The sequence below is a fragment of the Gymnoscopelus braueri genome, assembly GCF_963280865.1.
Source record: "Gymnoscopelus braueri genome assembly, chromosome: 6".
In the NCBI taxonomy this organism is placed as follows: Eukaryota; Metazoa; Chordata; class Actinopteri; order Myctophiformes; family Myctophidae; genus Gymnoscopelus; species Gymnoscopelus braueri.
In genome coordinates, this window is record NC_137607.1 from 53003048 (window position 1) to 53026033 (window position 22986).

A 22986-nucleotide genomic window follows, 5' to 3' on the forward strand; every position below is an offset into this window, starting at 1 on the left:
ACCTACAATAGGATGATGGACCTTTGGTTGTTTTGGTACATTTACTCACAACATCACATGATCATTGACTTCTTCTGATGTACTGCTACATCTTTCAATTGTATTGATGTAATGATTAGATTAGATTAAATTAGATGTCTTTATTATCCACAAGGGAAAATTGTTAAAGATTGGTTAAGCGTTGAGTGATGCTTGATGTTAACAGGTGGCATGCAATCACTGTGAACATGTTGATTTGTTTAAAGAGGGTGTTTTCCCCATTGTCACTTCAGACTGATGAGTGCAAGCTCCAATAAACGTCACTAGGCATTCAGTGGGTGCTATATTTAACACGGAAACACACACACTCACACAGAGTGGCGTTAACAGTGACATTTCTGCTTTTCTCTCTTTTTGACAGAGAAATTTAACACTTACGTGACGCTGAAGGTACAAAATGTCAAGAGCACAACCATCGCAGTGCGTGGCAGTCAGCCATGCTGGGAGCAGGACTTCATGTTGTGAGTCACCTGCATCATTTCCTCCACTTTTCTATTTCAGTGGTTTTCAAACTTTTTCATGTTATGTCATGAACCAGTGTTGATTTCGTCGACTACCTTTCACTGACGAAAACTAAATATAAACTAAGCTACGATGACTAAAACTATGACTAAATATATTGACAATTTCGTCAACAAATAAAAACAAGTAGACAAAAATGTTTTATGTTTGGTTGCGCTCGGGTGTTGCGTTCTGAAAATAGCAGATCTACAAGCTCACAACGTGTCGCGCTGCGACGCGTTGTGAGCTTGTAGATCGGCTATTTTCAGCATGCAACCAAGTGTAAAATCAGCCATTACGACGCCATCACGGCCATTTTAGTCGACTAAATCAACTGCAGATTTAGTCGACTATAATCTTATGACATTTAGTCGACTAAAACTAGACAAAAATGTAAACATTTCAGGTGGCTAAAATATGACTAAAACTATATGGAATGTTATTCAAAAGACTATGACTAAAACTCAATCAAAATTTGTTGTCAAAATCAACACTGTCATGAACCTCAAAATGAATATGTATTTAGCCACGGAATCCCCATCTGAAAGATGTTGTGCCAAGGGACCCCCATACAACATTTGTGTTGTTAAAATGTTTCAGAAATATTCCAAAATGTTCAATATTCTTTCAAGATGAAAAACAAATTGCAGATCTACAAGCTCACAACGCATCACATCGACGTGTTGTGAGCTTGTAGATCGGCTATTTTCAAGTAGCTGCTTTATATAAAACTGATTTTGATGCTTTATTAACACATTTTGCTTGGGACCCCCTGGAACCCCCTCAAGGACTCCTGGGAGTCCCTGGACCCCACTTTTGATCAACCACTTTTGATAAATCGGCTTCAGGGATGCAACTTTTTAGGCTTTTACCAAGAATCCCATTAATTTATAATAGAAATAAGTAGTTGCAGCAATCAGCATTTGGTCTTAATTTCCCTGCTGTTTCCCACTATGCCATTCTTCAAATCTATTCAAGTTATTTTCTGTTGTTCTCTGAACTTTTACACAAAATGTCAAAGTAATTCAACTTGAGTTTTACATGTATTTCAATGAGGCGAACCTTTTGATGATTTATGATTAAATACTAGCTGTTCAAATTACTGATGACTATTTCATGCAGAGAGATTCACTTCACACAGAGAGAACTCCGCTGTCACATCAGTGGCTCTAGTGCAGGGTACACAGATGTTTTTTATTTTACCAGTTTCATTTATGCTTTCCAAAAAAAGTCTGTTTACAGGAGATGCCACATATGTGTGGGTGTATTGAACTGCTCCAGCAGACTTCAGAGGCTACATCAGTTTAGAAGTTTTCAACCCCATCGCCGTATCTTAACCCTTTCAGACCAAGATTTCTTTGGGCTATAGCTTGTAGATCTGCTATTTTTGGAAAAATCATGAAAATGTGTGCACAACTTTGAATATCTTTTTTTTCCTGTAACGCACATTTTTAACTTTGTTACAACTTCTTGGGGTCCCCGGAACAAAATATTTTCAGATGGGGGTCCCCGGCCAAAATTCATATAATTTTGGGGGTCCTTGACATGAAAAAGTTTGAGAACCACTGATTATAGCAACATTTCTTTTTTTAAACTAGGAGACATTTAGAAGACATTTGTAGAATCCCCCCAGAAGCAAAGATTTGAGTTGAAAATGTTTGCTTAAAAAATATATATATATTCAAAGATTTTCTAAAATGTTCACGATTTTTCAAAAATAGCAGATCTACAAGCTCATTGCGCGGCACTCGCTATGAGCTGGTATATCTGCTATTTTTGAATAGCCAAAGAAAGAAGAAAAGAAAGAAAATACATTATTTATAAAGGCATTATTTCCCGGTCTTAATGGGTTAACTGCTGATAAGGGCTGACAGTTGCCCAAGCAGAAAAACGTTCCCAAAGCAGAACAGATAAAAAAAAATGGCATCTCTTCCTTTCCTCCTCTTTTTTTAATAGACATTCATCTGCTGAAACCCATCACAAAAAAATGCAGTTCTACCCCTCTCCCATCCTCTTCCTCCCTAAGCTCTCCCTTTCTCTTTCACTCTCTCTGTCTCCCATCTACCTATCTCCCCCCTCTCTCCTTTTCTATGAAGGCACAGCCCCAAGTCAGCCATTTGCCAGATTACCTCCCTGGCTCTCAGAGAAAGAGAAAGATGTGTTTTCATATCAGAGCTGTCTATTATTAGGATTTGATTCACTTGGGAGAGCAGAGTGCACATTGTGTTTGCCCAGCTCAGTATAGGAAGAGATATTGAAAATGCTTTGAGGAGTAATATTATTGATTTAGACCCGACTGTAGCTATAATAATATAACGTTGCTGTTGGGCAGAAACCTTGTATCTCCACATTTCAACTTTTCATGCTTTATCATAAATGAATGCCCTACTTTATCATACAAGAGTGTCGCACAAAAATAGTGAAAAAAGAGGCTCAGAGGTCCCATTTGTCAGGGCTTATGGAAATATGTGTTTACCAATCTCCACGTTTGAACCTTTTATGATTTATTTCGTAAATGTAGGCCGCAAAAGTATCAAACTGGCAGATCTACATGCTCAAAACGTGTTGCATCGCGACATCGTTTTGAGCTTGTAGATCTGCTATTTTTGTCTCCGCCAGGCCGAAGGCATGGCCGAGACTTTTGCACCGTGAACAGCTTATCTCCGGCACCGTTGGCCCGATCGTAGTGTGCACTCCCTGGATGCCAGAGCAGAACCTCTGCCCCGAAGTTTTCAGATCGGCCTATTATAGCGCCACCAGGAGGCCAATTTTGATATTACTCCTACAGATTTTGTCCAAACATCACGCAAATCGGTACACAGTATCTTTGTAGTCATTTAACCAAACTGGTCTTTCAGATTTTTCATATTCCATCCTGATTGGCTAAGATTGACTTTGCAGGAGTGCTCTGTTTTGAACAAAATGGCCCTGCATTTATCAAATCGGCCTTATGGTAGCGCTATAACAGGCCGATTTCACATGACTATTATCTCTACAGTCATGTGATCAAGACGGATCTGTCAGATCTTTCATATTCCATCCTGATTGGCCAATTTCGAACATTGCTGGCCCGCAATATCCTACCTGACCTGGCGGAGACCTGTGCTCCGAGGAGCACTTTTTCTAGATGAATTTGTAACATTAACAGTTTTGGACATCCACCCGACAGCAGCAATATCGTCTCTGTCGGGTGGAACAGAACTGTTACTTTTCAGGATTCCAATTCAAAAACAGCAAAAGTAGCAGATCTATAAACTCAAAACGTTACATACTTTTGTGTGATGCTGTAGTATGATCAAGTAGGGCATTAATTTACACCCCAAAAAAGTTAGAATATGGAGATAAGAGGTTACCACCCGACAGCAACAATATGGTATTTTAACTATTAATAGGGCGGTTAATTTATAATGTATTCCTGTACGTTTGGGTCTCTGTCTCTCTCTCTATAATTGGAACTTCATGCTGAGTGACTCAGTCACCTCTCTCAGGAGTTTGCATCGTAGCGTATATCCATCCCAGGGGTTGAGTACAACTCCTGATGGCATTCCTGTCCAAGGCATTTCATTACTATTAGGCTTCAGCATCTCCCCCCCAACACACACACGCACGCACGCACAAACGCACGCACACACTTGCTGTGTTTAACGTTATTCTCAGTACTTCATTCTCCTGATAAATTTCTCTCAATCTCTGGTAGTCCCTCTTCTTGACAAAACAACACACCCTACACTTATTTTCCTTGGGAAAACTGCGATATGTACCAGTGTCTGTTAGGGCTTTCACCAACTAGTCGACTAGTCACCGAGTATAACCACTAGTCGACCTTGTTGGTACTAGTCGAATAGTTGAAGTGCTTCCCTTAAAACGGCATGAAAATAAAGGCAGGAGGATAATAATAATCGTAATGGCATTAAAACAATGGGGGGAAAAAAAAGGTAAATATCAACTAGACTACTACCACTGGGTCAAATTAGTCGACCAGTAAAAATATCTAGTCGTGAAAGCCCTACTGTCTGCCTGTCTGTCTGTCTGTCTGTCTGTCTGTGTCTCTCTCTCTCTCTCTCTCTCTCTCTCTCTCTCTCTCTCTCTCTCTCTCTCTCTCTCTCTCTCTCTCTCTCTCTCTCTCTCTGTGCATCTCTCTCTCTCTCATATATGCCTCTACCTCTGTCCTCTGCAGTGAGATAAACCGGCTGGATCTGGGCCTAACGGTGGAGGTATGGAATAAAGGCCTGATCTGGGACACCATGGTGGGCACCTTATGGATCCCCCTGCGCAATATACGACAGTCCAATGAGGTACACTCTCTCTCTCTCTCTCTCTCTCTCTCTCTCTCTCTCTCTCTCTCTCTCTCTCTCTCTCTCTCTCTCTCTCTCTCTCTCTCTCTCTCTCTCTCTCCCTCCCTCTCTGACCTAGTTATGATTCTACCCCCCCCCAACCCTCCCTGGATGATGGATGATAGGTACATGTGCACCCCGACACCGAACTGATTTCAAAGCAGCCGTGAAAACATGATCCATTTTATTTGCACTTCAATAAAGCTCATCATCATCTCATCGGAGAGTTCTTGCAAAGTTGTATGAAACCAATATTTGCACTGACCGTACCTTTGTATAGCTACGTTTATTTTAGTCTTTCCATTTCGAGATTCTCCGCGTTCATATGCGTGAACTGGAAGCCTAGATACATTATGAGAGCAATGTGATACTGTGGTTATGAAATAATAAAGGGCCATGACCACTGACCAGTAACGTACACATAAAGATGACTGATTAATTCTGTCAATTAACTTACACAAAATTGTATTAACCCATTCAGACCGGGAACGCATCTGTGTGTCATTCTAAGATTCCTTTGGCTATTCAAAAATAGCAGATCTACAAGCTCATAGCGCGCTATGAGCTTGCAGATCTGCAATTTTTTAATAGCCCAAAGAAATCTGAAAATGACACAGATGCGTTCCCGGTCTTAATGGGTTAAATTGCATAATGAATGGAATATTCCATTTTTATTTGCATGTAATCAGCTAAATAGAATTACAACCCGAGTAAGTAAGTAGTAATTAGATGACTATGAGCTTGGAAACACAGTCTGTGACTTATTGATTTACCAATTTTACATAGCTCAAGTTTCACTTAAAGCTGTAATCCATAAGATCTACGGTATGTCCTTCCCGGGATTTCCAGGACACTGACCTAAACTGGAATAACCGCTTTCTCGGGGGAGAATATTGCTTTGTTGAGCTGCAGGCAATGCCAATCGTCAGTAGTGTTCCTATACCTGCAGATGTACAAGTTATATTGTATTAACATACTGTACCATACAGATAAAGATACAAATAATGTTTAATCCCATTAAGACCTGAGGCAGATTCTATACAAATGCCTTCTAAATCAGTAGTTCTCACACTTTCTTAAAATGTTAAAAAAATAGCAGATGTACAAGCTCGCAGCGCGGCACGAAGTGACGCGCTGTGAGCTTGTAGATCTGCTATTTTTGAATAGCCAACGCAAAAATCTAAAATGACTCGGATGCTTTACCGGTTTTAATGGGTTAACATACTCTATATACCATACAAATAATGTTTTATTCACATACCAAAAAAAAGTTCTGTATTGTATCTTTAAGCTTTACAAAAGATCTGACACACCTAAATGGTAACATTTCTCTCTTTCCTCTTTCATGTACTTATAAGGCAAAGTACCACACTTTCAACATGACAACACTTGACATTCACTGGTGCTTTTACCCAACGTGCCTTACAAATACCATGGATGCATAACCTTTTAGTGTGGGTGGAGCTAGACAACACACTAAACTTTTAAAAGTTTCAACTTTTACAATCAGTGGCATCAAAGCACTCGACGCTGTAAAAGAGTTAGTGTTGGACATTATCATTTAGGGACATTTATTAATACAGTAGGCCGCTGTATTTATTGTTTAAAAAATCAGGTTGTATGATACTTTATCACAATATTATGTTTATTTAAAATTAATAATTATTTTATTATTACAATTTAGCAAAGCCTTAGATGCTGTGTAGGCCTAACTTTGTCTACCTATCTCTCCCTGTGTCTGTCTGTCTGTCTGTCTGTCTGTCTGTCTGTCTGTCTGTCTGTCTGTCTGTCTGTCAGGAGGGCCCGGGCCAGTGGTTGACCATGGACTCCAATGTGATCATGGCTGAGAACGAGATCTGCGGAACCAAAGACCCCACCTTCCACAGGGTGCTGCTGGACACCCGCTTTGAACTGCCACTAGGTTAGCCCCCGTTCATACACACAGTATGAAAATAGCAGATCAAATGGCCAAAATGTATATAGGGCTGAAGTGGCTAATGCATGTTTTGTAATAATTTAAATCTACAAAGTAACTAGTAACTAAAGTCATATCACTCAATGCTATCGGTTGCATTGTGTATCCGTTTGTAATTGTTTAAGTTTAGTATTTCACTTTATTATATTTTAGTATCAAGCTCTTTCATAACTTAGTGTTTTAATATGTCTTCCTGTCTGCGTTTGTCTCATTGTTTGCTGTCGTTTTTAATTATTGTTCGCTCGACTTCACTGTAAATGAGGGTAACCCCCCCCCCGTGCCTTTAAAGCATAAATAAAGCTTTTAATGAATGAACTTACCTTTAAGTGTGTGTTTGACAATGGGTTGTTGTGTCCTGCAGACATTCCAGAGGAAGAAGCCAGATACTGGGCCAAGAAACTAGAACAACTAAACGCCATGAGAGACCAAGATGTAAGGACGTTCGACTTCTCACCCCCTTTTTTGTTCCATTTCATCGCCTTCTATCCTCTCTCCTTTACTCTTTCTCCACCACGCCTTCCTTTCTCTCTCAACCCATTTAGACCGGGAACTCATCTGCGTGTAATTTTTATAAATGTTTTGGCTCTTCAAAAATAGCAGATCTACAAGCTCATAGCGTGGCACTCGGTGCCGCGCTATGAGCTTGTAGATCTGCTATTTTTGAAAATGTGTGAAATTTTTGCAAATCTTTGAATATATATATTTTTTAAAGATCTTTTTTTTTACTCAAATCTTTGCTTCTGGGGGGTCCCTGGAACAACATATTTTGAGGTGGGGGTCCGTGGCCAAATACGTATAATTTTGGGGGTCCTTTGACATGAGAAAAGTTTGAGAACCACTGATAAGCATAAGTTTTTACGTTTTTTCAAAAAACTGTTAGGATTTAGAAGACATTTGTAGAATCCCCCAGAAGCAAAGATTTGAGTTCAAATGTTCGCTTTAAATATATTCAAAGATTTGCAAAAAAAAATCACGATTTTTCTAAATCATTGTAGATCTGCAAGCTCGTAGTTCGTAGCGCGGCACTCGGTGCCGCGCTACGAGCTTGTAGATCTGCTATTTTTTAATAGCCAAAGAAATCTAAAAATGACACAGATGCGTTCCCGGTCTTAATGGGTCATTCTCCCATCTCCCACATCCTCTCTCTCTCTCTCTGTAATTGCACTCTATTGGAAAAATGAGTTTACTATCGATAACGATTTTTCTTTCTCCCTCTTTTGTTTTTTTTGCGAGCAGTCGATACTTTTGTTGGAATTTGTCTTGGCAGAAGTGGCAGGCCTTGTGTATTCTGACCTGTTGCTGTTCTGATCTTGTTGTTTCAGTACGCCTACCAGGAGCAGCAGGAGAGACCGTTACAAGCCCCGTCTACACAGTGCTGTGAGTGTCTCCCCATCAAACTTTAGAATTTGAATCCTGAAAAGTAACAGTTTTGGACATATATGAGGTTTCCACCCGACAGAGACGATATCAATGTTATATTGATATTGATATGGAACTAGATATTGTCTGGGATTTTTGGATACCGGTATCATCATGTTGATAGAGATTGTTTTCTTATAACCCTTATGAGATTCAGATTAATTTCACAGAGATCATAAGAAAACTTCAGGGACACAGGCAGCCATTGAATGTAATGAAATATCTTGTATTATTCAGACAGAGAGAGAATGGAAGGTCACAGTAACACAGGTGGCATCATCGGGGTACCTCTCTCTCATGAGAGACGGGAAAAGACTGGGTTTTAACAGGACCCGTTATCAGTTTGGTAACATAAACAATGACATCATGTCACACACATGAGCATCCGACCGTCGGAGGTGGAATCCTGCCATTGGCGGAGAGTGATGATGTAGTCGATGAAGTCAGATGGTAGTTGAAGATGATGATGGTAGATGATGATGAAGGTGACCCAGCGGTCCGAGTGTCTGAGTGAACACTTTGGCCTCGGTTCTTGACCGGTCACTCATTGGCACTGAAAGAAGTGTTATGTATCGGAGGGACACAGAGTTGTAGTCGGCTTATAACATTTCCTTCTAACTAGCAATATCATGACATAACTCGAGGAGCCGAGATACAAAACAAAAAACCTGTTGTCAGTTTTTCAGCAAAATGGAGCAGGCAATTTGACCTTGCATAGAGAGAGAAAATAGGAGACTGCTTGACATTATTATATGAACTTGACATTTAGGCAGGCCAGAGATGACACTAGACAAATAATTATTACAAAAACACATCCATCACATGATATGGCACAAGTGTTGTCTTTTCTTGGTTTTAATCACCTAAGCATTATTTTATACTTTAAACTCTCTAAATACAGGAAAAACATCCAGCACGCAATGCAATGCATTGTGAGCTTGTAGATCTGCTATTATATATTGAAAATCTTGTATAAATGAAAAATAAAATTGAGATTATAAATCTTTTTAATTATCACTATCAATACTGAGGTATTTGGTAAAACAAAAATCGCCCGGCCCAACTCCATATACTGTATATATCCCCACCTCCTACATTCCTTCCTCCCACTCCCATGTTCCCCTTCAACATTTCTGAATATTTTTCCACGCCTGACACCTCTTCCTACGTTGTCCCGCCTCTCTCCTCCTGGTACTGACTCCCCTTTGTCGTCACTGCTGGGCAGAAACCTTGTATGTCCGAAACCGTTACTTTTCAGGAAGTGAAAAAAATTACTTGTGGATCCAATGTAGTTATTATTATTTAGTCACAAATTGGTTCAATATTTCTACACACTTAAGCACATATTTGCTTAAAAAAAATAAATAACATAGCCGATCTACAAGCGCACAGATGAGATGAGCTTGTAGATCCTGCTATTTTTGATACTTTCGTGAGACACTCGTATGCAACCAAGTAGGGCAATAATCACAAAAAAAGCATAAAAATATCAATATGGAGATACAAGTTTTCAGCCCGACAGCAATGTTTTTACTCCCCTCCTTCCCATGACTCATTGAAAACAACATTGGCGGTGGGGGGGGGGGGGGGGGGCTTGACAGGGAGATGAAGTTAAGTGACTTTGGGTGTGTCAAGCGTCAATCGACTTTGGGTACTTAGAAAAGCGCCATATAAATCTGAGCTATTTTTTTTATTTTTTATTATTATAAGGATGGTGGGAGAGAGACAGGAAAGCTGACAGGACAATTGGTTGCCCACTGTGATGATTGAGGCACTGTGACTACTCTACAGAAAGCCTTTTTGGAGCTGGTAGCGCCTGTCTGCCATGCATGCAGTGTTGATTTCGTTGACTAAAACTATGACGAAAAATGTTCGTCGACTACCTTTTTTCACTGACGAAAAACGAAATAAAAACTACATTAAAACCAAGCTACGATGACAAAAACTAAGACTAAATATAATATATTGACAATTTCGTCAACAAATAAAAACTAGACTAAAATTTGTTAGGGAGGGACTAGTGGAGAAGAGATCCAGTAGAACTAAAAGTCAAGTCATTTTATGTTTGGTTGCACTCGGGTGTTGTGCTCTGAAAATAGCAGATCTACAAGCTCACAACGCGTTGCAGCGCGACGCGTTGTGAGCTATTTTCAGCATGCAACCACTTGTAAAATCAGCCATTACGACACCATCACAGCACCGCCAACATACATTTCAGTCGACTAAATCAACATTTAGTCGACTATAATCTTATGATATTTAGTCGACTAAAACTAGACTAAACTAAAACATTTCAGATGACTAAAATAGCACTAAAACTAAATGGAATTTTATTCAAAAGACTATGATTAAAACAAAAAAAATCTGTCAAAATCAACACTGCTGCCATGATGCATTTCTATGGTAAAGGTGCGTTGGAGCTCTCCCCTTCCCAGCATCACCTCAGCTCTCTCTGCGCCCACCATGGGAAGTCCATGTTTACGTTTTTTCAGCTAAGCTATTTGTGCTAATAGGTTTCGAACACATATCGTTTCTGTCGGGGTGGAAACCTCATATGTCCAAAACTGTTACTTATCAGGATTCAAGTTCAAAAACGACTTAAGTAGCAGATTGACAAGCTTTGAAGCGTTTTATCTATTGGGGGGATGTAGCAGAAAGACAAGCTTGAAGCACGGCTCGAAGCGTTCTGTGGACACTCAGGCCCTTATAGAATCTAGAAGTGTGATGGATGGGAGGTGACATACACTGGCTTGTCACACCCAAACCTGTCTGTCTGTCTGTCTGTCTGTCTGTCTGTCTGTCTGTCTGTCTGTCTGTCTGTCTGTCTGTCTGTCTGTCTGTCTGTCTGTCTGTCTGTCTGTCTGTCTGTCTGTCTGTCTGTCTGTCTGTCTGTCTGTCTGTCTGTCTGTCTGTCTGTCTGCCTGCTGACGATGACAGGATGGGGTATATGGTTAAAATCTGTGGATGTGTGCACGGAGACTTGCTTGGCGGAGTGGGTGGCACAGGTGTGGGTGGCACAGGTGTGTGTGTGTGTGTGTGTGTGTGTGTGTGTGTGTGTGTGTGTGTGTGTGTGTGTGTGTGTGTGTGTGTGTGTGTGTGTGTGTGTGTGTGTGTGTGTGTGTGGAAAACATGACTGTGCATCTATGGTTCTGCTGTGCTTTGACTGTGACTCACACGATGGCCCAGTTCTTAACAGGCTGTGAGTAATGGCCTGCTTCTGTCTGTGCTTTACTAATCATCACCTCCTGGACCCCTGGCTGTTCATGGCCAGAAAGTGTTACTGTCCTTCCCCACTGACACGTGTGTGTGTGTGTGTGTGTGTGTGTGTGTGTGTGTGTGTGTGTGTGTGTGTGTGTGTGTGTGTCTTGTTACGAACACATTGTGTGATTATGGATGGCGGCAGTGAGGCCACATCATTGTGGTAATACTAGGAATAGTGTATGCCCCCCAAAAATGTCTGTGCACAGCCCTGAGATACAGAGACAGAGAGTGAGACAGACAGAGAGAGACAAAGTACCAGTCAGAGACAGAATGAGAGAGAGATTAACTCTCTTGGATTGTCCGCATGGGTTTACACCCTAAAAACAAAGACTTTGAATCTCTCTCTCATTCTGGCGTGTTTGAACCTGCCCGTAGGACCCTTTTAGATGTTTAATTTATGGCCCAAACCTAATTTTATCTTATTTCCTCTGTGTCCTTGTAGGTAACTGGAGCCTGTGGGGAGATCAGCAAAGTAAGTTTCTTTCACAAGTTTCTGCTATTCAACCCGGGAATCATGTTGTGTTTGTGTTTGTCTTTGTCTCGCCTAATTTATTACAGTCTTCTTTTCTGTGTTTTCCCTCTTGTGACCAAACACATATCAGCTCGTATAAGTATTCTGCCAAGGGGTGTGAGAGACAACACAGCCTCACCGAGTTGAATCAATCACACGGAAATAAAGCATAGCATGAACACATGCCCTACTGCCACTAGTGAACCAAGACAACGAGCATTTTTGCAGAGAGTTTTTCTGTTTTGGCATCGCCTACTTAGTATATTTCAGTCTTCCCAAATAACACAACACAGTTTTGACAATCACATAATTGTTTTATTTTATTTATACACTATACTGTCTATCAAGAGGACCATCTAGAGGTGCTAGATTAGTCTTGATGTTTGATGAGGTCATCAAATCCCTGCCCATCGGGTGTACTTCCTGTAGTCTAAAACAGACTTCTGTAAACACCATTTGAAGCAGGTATACCAGTGGTTCTCAAAGTGGGGTCCATGAACCCCCAGGGGTACGTTGAGGGGGTTCCAAATGGACCTAAATGTATTCATTTTAATTATCCACATCTCAAACAGTATATGGTTCCTTTCACTTCTAAACATCAACTGAAACATTGTGCACAGCACAGGATCCAAAATATCTATATCAGTTGCCAAAAAATGATTTAGGTTTAAAGCTCCTTCTGACTGGAACAATCTACCGGTTCATATTCGGTCAATAACATCTTTTCAATTGTTTTAAAGCGCTGTCCTCTCACCTTGAGATTACCTGTTCATATTTTGACTAATTATAATTATAACAGATCTATGACGCAATGATTCATATGTGCTCTGTATTTCTGTTGTTTTTTCTTCTGAATGAAATGTATGTATTATGTATTCTGTAATCTGTGGACCCCAAGATGGTTCATCTCAAGGGGTTATTCCCAATAAATCATTTCAACAACAACAACCTTACAGGCCTGTAACTCTTAAGGGTATACAAATGATCAAATGATTTGGTTCCATTTGTATACTCTCAGTATAGAGTTTATGGGGGGTCCTTGAAAATCAGACAGTTTGAGAACCACTGACTGAGGTAGACCAGCAGTGGCGTCCCCAGGAATTACATGTAGGGCAGGCGAGATTTTATTTTTTTTGCCCCCCCCCCCCCATTACCCCCAAAAAAGGAATTTCAACTCAATTGAAAATCGGCGATCGAAAACCGGCGAAAGTGGCCGTTTTCAAGATGTTTTGGCCATTATCTCTGGAACGGAAGGTCCAATCTACTCAGTTCAAAGCGTGTTGGATGCGTGACTTTGAGGACATTAAGCACGCTATGACCTTTTCGGGTTATTTGGGTTTTCTAGGGGTGGCGAGAACTTAGTTGGGCAGGCGACCGCCTGTCCTGCCTCTACAGTGGGTACGCCTCTGTTGACCAGTGGCCCACTTAACACAGTCCCTTGTGTGTGTCTGGTGCAGACGAGGACCCAGACAGCGCCGTGGACGACAGGGACAGCGACTACCGCAGTGAGACCAGTAACAGCATGCCTCCTCCCTACTACACCACCTCCCAGCCCAACGCCTCCATGCATCAGTACCCGATGAGGCAGCAGCAGTGCACACAGTCCTGCAGCGAGGACATCCACCAGCTGGGCTACGACCAGAGAGCCATGAGGTAACAGCAGTCACTTAAACCCTACAGTATCTACTTCGTTGACCGCCAGGGTCCCCCAGGGCTCTATACTAGCCCCCCCCCCCCCCCCCCCATACAATCAAATCACTTTGCTGACAATAGGCGATCTATACATCTAAATATGTTCACCCCCAGAATATGGACGCCTATTGGGCTCGCATGATTAACCAATCAAGTGGGTGGAACTGACACAAAAGCTACTGTTATGTGGGAACACACCCACACCATTTACATAAGAAAAGCATGTGTAGGCACCCATGTGTTTTGTCCACGAAAACACACACGTATATATATACTGTATAAGGCAGATTTCCTTCTCTTGCCTCTTTGGCCTTGCCTACTATATCTGCAGGAATGAAGGGAAGGACACAAGGAAATAATAATGGGTAATGTGTTGAATATCACTCATTTTCTAAATCATTTGCTTATTATACTAACTTGACTTGGATAGTTTTTATACCTCTAGCCTGCATATCATCGCTGTCTGGCAGAAACCTTGTATCTCCATATTTCTCTGTTGGGTGGAAACCTCATATGTCCAAAACTGTTACTGTTCAGGATTCAAATTCTAAAATAGTAAAAGTAGCAGATCTACAAGCGCCGCGCTTCGAGACGCGTTTCGAGCTTGTGGATCTGCTACTTTTGATGCTTTTGTGTGACGCTGTAGCAGTGTTGATTTTGACAGCAAATTTTTATTACGTTTTAGTCATAGTCTTTTGAATACAATTTCATTTAGTTTTAAGTCATATTTTAGTCATCTGAAATGTTTAAGTTTCATCAGATTTTAGTCGACTAGATCTACAGTTGATTTAAAATGTATTTTGGCGGTGCCTTGATGGCGTCGTAATGGCTGATTTTACACTTGGTTGCATGCTGAAAATAGCAGATCTACAAGCTCACAACGCGTCGCGCTGCGTCGCGTTGTGAGCTTGTAGATCGACTATTTTCAGAGCGCAACACCCGAGCGCAACCAAACATAAAACGACTTGTCTTTTAGTTCTACTGGATCTCTTCTCCACTAGTCCCTCACTAACATTTTAGTCTAGTTTTTATTTGTTGACGAAATTGTCAATATATTTAGTCTTAGTATTAGTCGTCATAGCTTAGTTTTTATTTAGTTTTCGTCAGTGGAAAAATGGTAGTCGACGAACATTTTTCGTCATAGTTTTAGTCGACGAAATCAACACTAATATACAGTATTTATTTATTTACCCCCCCCCTGTGGATTTTTATAAATATTTAACCAATGAAAAGTATTTCATTGGTCAAATTTCCTGAAAAGTCCATTCCATTTCCTGAAAAAGTAACGGTTTTGAACATATATAAGATGTCCGTCTGATAGTGACTGTGATATACAGTATAGTCCTGAGACTGCTCAGCTCCTTCTGTTTTATTCTGTGTTTAGTGTACTGGGTATACATGGTACATGCTGAACATGAAAACATGTTTTCCCATATGGTGCTTCCTCTCCAGAGAATGACTTTGTCCCCACTGTATAGAGGCTTTCTGTGGCACAGAATGCTTTAATACAGGATGTGTATAAAGAGAGCATTTCTGCTGGTATGGGCGAGTGTCTTTGTGAGTGAGTGAGTGAGTGAGTGAGTGGGTGAGTGGGTGAGTGGGTGAGTGGGTGGGTGGGCTTGCGAAGAAAAAAAAAAGAGCACCAGACTTTAACCCATTCAATCCAAGAACGCATCTGTGTCATTTTAAGATTTCTTTGACTATTCAAAAATAGTAGATATACAAGCTCATTGCACGTAACCGAGTGCCGCGCTATGAGCTTGTAGATTTGCTATTTTTGAAAAATCATGAAAATTTGTGCGAATCTTTGAATATATATATATTTTTTAAAGCGAGCATTTGTAACTCAAATCTTTGCTTCTGAGAGGTCTCTGGACCCGCGGCCAAATACACATCTAAAAATGTTGTATATCTGCTATTTTTTGAATAGCCAAAGAAATCTAAAAAAAAAAACACAGATGCGTTCCCGGTCTTAATGGGTTAAGTGTGATGTAATTTCCTCTTCTGTGCCAGCTTATTTTGCAGAAAACCCAAAATAACTGTGTTTTTCTGAACACATTTCCAAAGGTTCCAGATCACCAGATTGGTGAGACGCAATATTGCATGATGTTTCGGTCAGACTTTCTTTTTGTCCTTTCACTATTATTCTCCAGTGAGCATATATATATATATCTGTTTCTTCTGAGACGTATTGTTAGATGGGTGATACAAGTGCTCAACCTGCAGTTGTCTTTATGCAGAAACTTAAAAGCCTACTTTATACGTCATGGTATGACGGTGTCATACATCGGCAAAGTATAAATTAAGCTCAACTAGACATACAGTATGTCGTCTCTGTCGGGTGGAAACCTCATATGTCCAAAACTGTTACTTTTAAGGATTCAAATTCTAAAATAGCAAAAGTAGCAGATCGATAAGCTTGTGGATCTGCTACTTTTGCTACTTTTGCTACTTTTGTGTGACGCTGTAGTATGTAGGGCGTTAATTTACGAAAAAACACAAACATTTAGAATATGGAGATAAGAGGTTTCTGCCCGACAGCAATGATATCCACAATATACAGTAATTATTTATCCCCCCCCCCCCCCATGCCATTACAGATGGGCATGCCATCTGTAAGGCATGCCCACAATAGGGACACCAGGTTAAAAAGTGGTTAAGTGGTTAAGTCTGGTCCAAGCCGTCTTTTGAAAAGGTTTTGCACTGGGCTCTACTGATGCTCCTCTCCTAACCTCTCCCCCCAAAACCCCTCCCTCCCTCCTCCCTCCCTCCCTCCTCTCGCCCAGACGCTATGATAGTTTAGACTCGGCCACCAACGGGCGCGGCGGCAGCGATGTCGACTCGGGCTCGGGGTCGAGCCAGCGCACCAGCCGCCAGTATTCACTAGACAGTAGGCATTCGCTCTCCGATAGGTGGGTCTCTGCACCTCCTTCCTCTTCTCCAAACTGCTCCTCTTCCTCCTCCTCCTCCTCCTCCTCTCCCTCCTGCTCTAGCCTGTGACTCCGTCTCGCTGTGACGTCAGTGGTGGACTTGTCCCGTCCTCCTCGCTCGCTGTGCTTGCATGCTTGTGCTCTAACCCTCTCTTCTCTGTATATCTGTACAGTACGGTATTATATTTATCCTCTCTCCTCTGTATATATGTACAGTACAGTATTATATTTATACTCTCTTCTCTCTATATCTGTACAGTACAGTATTATATTTATCCTCTCTTCTCTGTATATCTGTACAGTACAGTATTATATTTATCCTCTCTTCTCTGTATATCTGTACAGTACAGTATTATATTATATGTATGCTTTGTATGAACCTATTGCTCCTGTGACAAATGTACTCTGTAAACAGCCAGAATCATGCCCTGTTCTTTCCACTGTAACTCTGTTGTATGTGGAGTTCCGCACTGTTAGGTGTGTGTTTGTGTGTGTGTGTGTGTGTGTGTGTGTGTGTGTGTGTGTGTGTGTGTGTGTGTGTGTGTGTGTGTGTGTTTGTGTTTGTGTTTGTGCGTGCGCGTGTGCGTGTGCGCATAGTAAATTTATGGTTAAAGAGTCAGGTTGGGGTTAGGATTAGGTGTTCAAAATTAGGTGAGGTTGTGATTAAGGTTAAGGTTAGGCTTACGTTGGGCCAGCAGGTTGCGTGCGTGCGTGCGTGCGTGCGTGCGTGCGTGCGTGCGTGCGTGCGTGCGTGCGTGCGTGCGTGCGAGCGAGCGAGCGAGCGAGAGAGAGAGAGAGAGAGAGAGAGAGAGAGAGAGAGAGAGAGAGAGAGCCTCGAAGGAGCTAATTGTTAGTTCTTGCTCAGCTGTGCTAATGTGTGGGCCTGTGGGTCTCCTCCATCGTATATAAATATGTGTTTGTGTATACAGGCTTTTCTGCTTTTGTGGCAGTCTGTTATTACTGCCTGTTGTTGAGTGAGGCAGTGAGAAGAGCCCTGTTTGATTCTGGCTGTCCCACACTAAGTAATTATTATACAGCTATCTCTGCCTTCCAGGCGGAACACAGCAGGAGGCCTTCGGCTCAGAGACATGCATCCTATACTACAATGTCTTGGTCATTTGAAAGATGACCCAAAGTAAAATAAAGTCTCTTTCCCACTGCTGCCTTTGTTGGGACATGCATCATGTACTTTTCATATTCCGTTGCTGTCGGGTGGAAACCTTCTATGTCCAAAACTGTTAAGCCCCTTACACACCGGGGGCGATTTTTTCATGCGAATAATACGTATTTTTTTAAAACCTTATAAAGTCAATGCAAGCTTCCATGGAGCGAAAAAGCGAAGCGAAAAAGCGTCTTTTAATTATTCGGAACAAGTCCGAATTTTGCGTATATTGCAGTTTTGCAGAACTGCAATGCAACGCGCTTTGAGCTTGTAGATCGTCTATTTTTGCTACTATTGTGTGACACTGTAGTATGACAAAGTAGGACATTAATTTACGAAAAAAAACATAAAATGTTAAAATATATGAGAGATATGAGGTTTCTGCCCGAAAGCAACGATATTTGAAGAAATTTTTTTATACTTGTGTATCAGTTTCATGAAGGCAGTGCAGACAGACAGTGGAGCTACAGATGAGAGCAGGGTCACATGGTACAGTAGGTCCCCAGCAAGGAATCAAGTGTGGTTAGTGATGCTCTATTTGGATGAGCGACTGGTGCGACCCTTCTGTGTGTTTTCTAATTGAATCAATAGATGTGTGTGTGTGTGTGTGTGTGTGTGTGTGTGTGTGTGTGTGTGTGTGTGTGTGTGTGTGACTGTGTGTGTGACTGTGTGTGTGTGTGTGTGTGTGTGCGTGTGTGAGGATGGATGGGGGAGAGGGGGTTTAGGAGGGTGGATCACTAATGAGCGTGAAATAAGGGGAAGTCTCGATTTCTTTGATGCATTGATTGATTCATTGATTGTTCATGTGATCAATCATCCAGCCTCTTTCTTATTCCCTCTGGTTCCCACTATAGCCCAAGGCTGTTCCCAGCCCTCTCTGTTACTGCTCCCCCAGTTCGTCATGCATTATTGAACACACTTTGCTGTACTCAATAGCGCCTAAATGATGAAGTGTGTGTGTGCGTGAGTGCATGTGCCTGAGTGTGTGTGTGTGTGTGTGTGTGTGTGTGTGTGTGTGTGTGTGTGTGTGTGTGTGTGTGTGTGCGTATTTCTGTGTCAGATCTCTCCCTGACTCATGCCTTGTCCCAATGTCTGACAGTGTCATTCATCACGATGAATACATATTTCTCTCTTGGTCTGCGATACAGACAATCTGCATTAATGAAACTCTTCCTTTACTGTACCTCTACCTCACGCTCGCTCTCTCTCTCGCTCTCTCTCTCGCTCTCTCTCTCTTCCTCAAAAGTCTGTCAGACTTGAGAAGGTTGTTTTTCTTTCATTTTATTCAGCGTTTTTATCTGCTATTTATATGCAAATCTTCTCTGTGCGTGTGTGTGTGTGTGTGTGTGTGTGTGTGTGTGTGTGTGTGTGTGTGTGTGTGTGTGTGTGTGTGTGTGTGTGTGTGTTTAAAGCACCCTCTCCAGTGGAGAGTCTCCACACTAATCTCTCTCTCTACTAAAGCTTGTTTCTCACTGTGGCAAGAATTCCCCTGATTTTAAGCCCAATTGTGGAACGCTCAACTGGAGCCAGTCGAGGCCGAGGGTCGGCGCTAATAATCCTCATGGCCCCCTGACTCTGCGGACCCCCACCGACTCCCTGGTCGACTGACAAAATCAAACATGTTTGATTCGTCTGGGCCAACTCAAAGGCAGAGTCGCGTAGTTTGTATTGGTCAAAGACTGATATCTGCAACCATCCCAGGCAAATCTGAAACCGTCTTAACCACTTGAACCCATGTTCTCGGTTTGCCAAAATAGCAGATCTACTAGCTCAAAATGTGTTGTAGAGGCTATTTTCGGCAAAGAGTTTTGGTGTGGACGTCTGAGTTTTGGTGGATGTCTGAGTACAGTTGTAACTCAGGGTTTAAGTGGTTAAGATAATATTCCCCCTGCAGTTCCTTCTGCACACCTCTCTTCTATTCCTATAGGTGAACATTCCCTTCCTTCCAGTTATTTGCATTTGCATTTGTGTGTGTGTGTGTGTCTGTGTCTGTGTCTGTGTCTGTGTGTGTGCGCGTGTGTGCTCGCGTGCGTGTGTGCGTGTAGTTGTTTGTGTGTAACTGGTCTCCATATCTCCCTCTCCCCACCAGTCCAACAGACAGCCGTTATGCCTCGTCAGGCGAGCTGAGCCGAGGCAGCTCCCAGCTCAGCGAAGAGTTCGGTCCCGAGGAAGGCGACAGCCTGCGAGGCTCCGAGTTCTACGATGAGAACGACTCGTATCACTCCTGCCACTCCTCGGTCAGCTGCGGCAAGGAGGGCTCCCCCGTCTGGGACGGCGAGGAGCCCCAGGCGGTCTACAGCGACGAGGGGGGCTACGTCAAGGACGGAGGGGAGGAGGGGGCCTTGTACGACGAGGGGGAAGGAGACACGTACGAGGGGGAGGGGGAGGAGGGGGGAGAGTACAACTATGACGACGAGGAGGAGATGCCGTACGAGGAGGACGAAGACCCGTACCCGCTAGACGGCACGCTCAGTGAAGACCAGGAGCCGCCTTACACCCCGACGCCTACCAGCACGGCCCCCGCCCTGGAGCCCCCCTCGGAAGGCTTGCCCTCGACGAGGCCTCCTCTGGAGAAGCAGGCGTCCCTGCGCCAGCCGCCAGCCCAGGGCCAGCTCCAGCCTCCCGGCATGGGTCCGGCGAGCATGGCCCCTGGCCTGAGCCCAGTCACCCAGGGCGACACCGTGCCCCCTTTCAGTGCTGCCTCCGCCAAGCCTCCTTTTACATCCACGCAACCAGGTCTGTCTACCTCCACAGCTACCACCACCATGTCCTCCACCACCACCGCCTTCACCACCGTATCGCTGGCCCCGGCCTCTGACGCTCAGCACTCATTGGAGCCTGAGCTCAAGCCTGAGGTCCCACCGGAGGAAAGTCCAGCCACAGAGCAGCCTCCATCGGTGGAGAGTGCCCCTACTGAGGAGAAAACAGAGGAGTCACCTGTGCCAAGGTGAGCATTCAAATGCTTTTGGCGTTACTGTCAGATTAGACTTATAAAAGTCGAATCAGGGATACAAATGTAAACAAAATGGGGAAATGGATAGCCTCACCACCAAAAAACTGCAGTTTTGATGTTTTCATTCTCCAGTGATTGACTCAGTTCTTGATGGAAAGACTAAACATTTGACAAGAGGTGATGAGTTGAAATGTATTAGTTTTTTTTGCATTTTGGGGCTGTAATATGTTTGGTTATGTTGTTAACATTCATAAACATTGGAGGATAACAGACCTGTATTTTGGTTTATGATGGGGTAATAAAGTTAATAAAGTATTTTCCATCTACTAATTAAAGTTTAGGTTTAGTTTAAAGTCTATATCAAAGTTTAGTTACTCATTGATGGGGATTTGTTTTAGCATATATTTCATGACAAATGACCTACACAATCTATATTCATATATTATGCACAATCAAGTGTGGCAAATATTTCCTCTCCATTCTTTGCCAGTTTCCCAAAGAGAGAAATCATGGAGCCTGGTCCTGCTAGGGCCAAGGCCAACTGGCTCCGACTCTTCAGCAGAGTGCGACTTCAGCTACAAGAAGTAAGGTTTCTGTGTCCGTGTGTGCGTGCGTGCGTGCGTGTGTGTCTACTTATGCACCTGTGCGTGCCCTTGTACACTTGTATGTGTTCATAGTATGTGTATGCATGGGCTCATACGTGTGTTAGAACGTGTTAGAATGTGTTTCCTGTTCTCTTTCCTCCTTTGACTCACTACTGTATTTGAGTTCACTGACTTTGCTTTGTCTTATTGGTTTTTCCGAGCTTAAAGTGTGTTGACCTGACATACTGTTCCCTCCTGTTGTCGATAGCTGTGTGGTTTGTCTTAGTCGTGTCTGTAGTCAGTCTCTGTCTCTGTATGTTGTTATGATAGTTTGTGTTTACCTCGTGTCTTGTATGCCATCTCATTATTTTCTTTTCAGTTGTTTGCCACACCCCCGTTGTGATTTGCATGTTGTCCGTTCTGATTACCAAAGGCTGGAGCGGACGCTCAGGTAGGTGTGACCAAGAGTTCCTTAATTACTCAAGATATAGAGTAATTAAGGGTAATTCATTAGTCAGATATTGAGTATGTCTTCTGTAGGGCTCAGAGTTGAAATGTGTAGACAGCAGTGGTGGAAAAAGTACTCAAATGTTTTACTTAAGTAAAAGTATCAATACTGCAATGCAGAAGTACTCTGTTACAGGTAAAAGTCCGGAATTCAAAATTTACTTGAGTAAAAGTACAAAAGTATTGGTATCAAAATGTACTTAAAGTACCAAAAGTAAAAGTACTAAAATGTTTGAAAATAGCAGATCTACAAGCTCGAGCTTGTAGATGGGCTATTTTCAAATAGACTAGTTATAAAATAGGGCTAAAGTGGTTAATGTATGTTTTATAATGTAATATTTTGTATCTGCAAAGTAACAAGTAACTAAAGTTTTCAAATAATTGTAGTCTGAGATGTAGTGGAGTAGGAGTAAAAATAGAGACAAATGGAAATACTCCAAGTAAAGTAAAAGTACCTCAAAATTTTACTTAAGTACAGTACTTGAGTAAATGTACTTTACACCACTGATAGACAGCTACCTGTTGTGGATCTAATGGTGGTTTTTAAAGCTGATATTCAGGCCAGTCATATGTCCCCCTCAGCATCAGTATGACGTAAGTATCAGCACTGCCTGTGTCATTTTGTGACAAAGAGCATGTCTTTCTATAATAGACCAGATAGAATTAGAAGAATGATCACCCAGATAGTCATCTGACAGTAATTCACTTTTACTACGTGATAGGTTCTTGATCGTTATCTTAAACCCCCTTGCTGTTTGATCACACACAGATAAAGAAGACACGTGACACACGAGATCTCTTTTACTCGTACGAGGATTGTGACCACCATGTAACTCACTTCACAAGGTCCAAAATCACAATGGCGCACTCCCCTCTGTCCAAGCACTTTATTAGAAAAGGGGAGGGGACAGAGGAGTACAGAGGAGTGGAAACTTACTAACTAATAAGGACTGTCAGACATATTACACATTGGATTAATACATTGCAGGAATTCCATTAAATGAATACAAATCAAAGAAAGAACTTATATACACACATTATAATATATATCTCTGTACACAGATATTATAAACTGGTCCTAACATTCCCTCCTGTTGTTCATTTAATTAATACTTCTG

At 42.1% G+C, this 22986-nt stretch overlaps 1 protein-coding gene across 1 annotated transcript in view; it reads left to right on the forward strand.

The window, feature by feature from the left end:
- The window catches only part of unc13a (unc-13 homolog A (C. elegans)), a gene marked incomplete at both ends in the record, with an annotated part of 82680 nt that overhangs the window by 4105 nt on the left and 55589 nt on the right, over window positions 1-22986 (forward strand). The window contains 10 exons of the mRNA XM_080430642.1: window positions 401-500; window positions 4718-4835; window positions 6672-6795; window positions 7211-7281; window positions 8172-8226; window positions 11972-12001; window positions 13498-13693; window positions 16519-16644; window positions 19914-20771; window positions 21268-21361. Of these exons, the coding sequence (XP_080286768.1) occupies window positions 401-500; window positions 4718-4835; window positions 6672-6795; window positions 7211-7281; window positions 8172-8226; window positions 11972-12001; window positions 13498-13693; window positions 16519-16644; window positions 19914-20771; window positions 21268-21361 (1772 nt within the window). The remainder of the gene's footprint in view (window positions 1-400; window positions 501-4717; window positions 4836-6671; window positions 6796-7210; window positions 7282-8171; window positions 8227-11971; window positions 12002-13497; window positions 13694-16518; window positions 16645-19913; window positions 20772-21267; window positions 21362-22986) is intronic.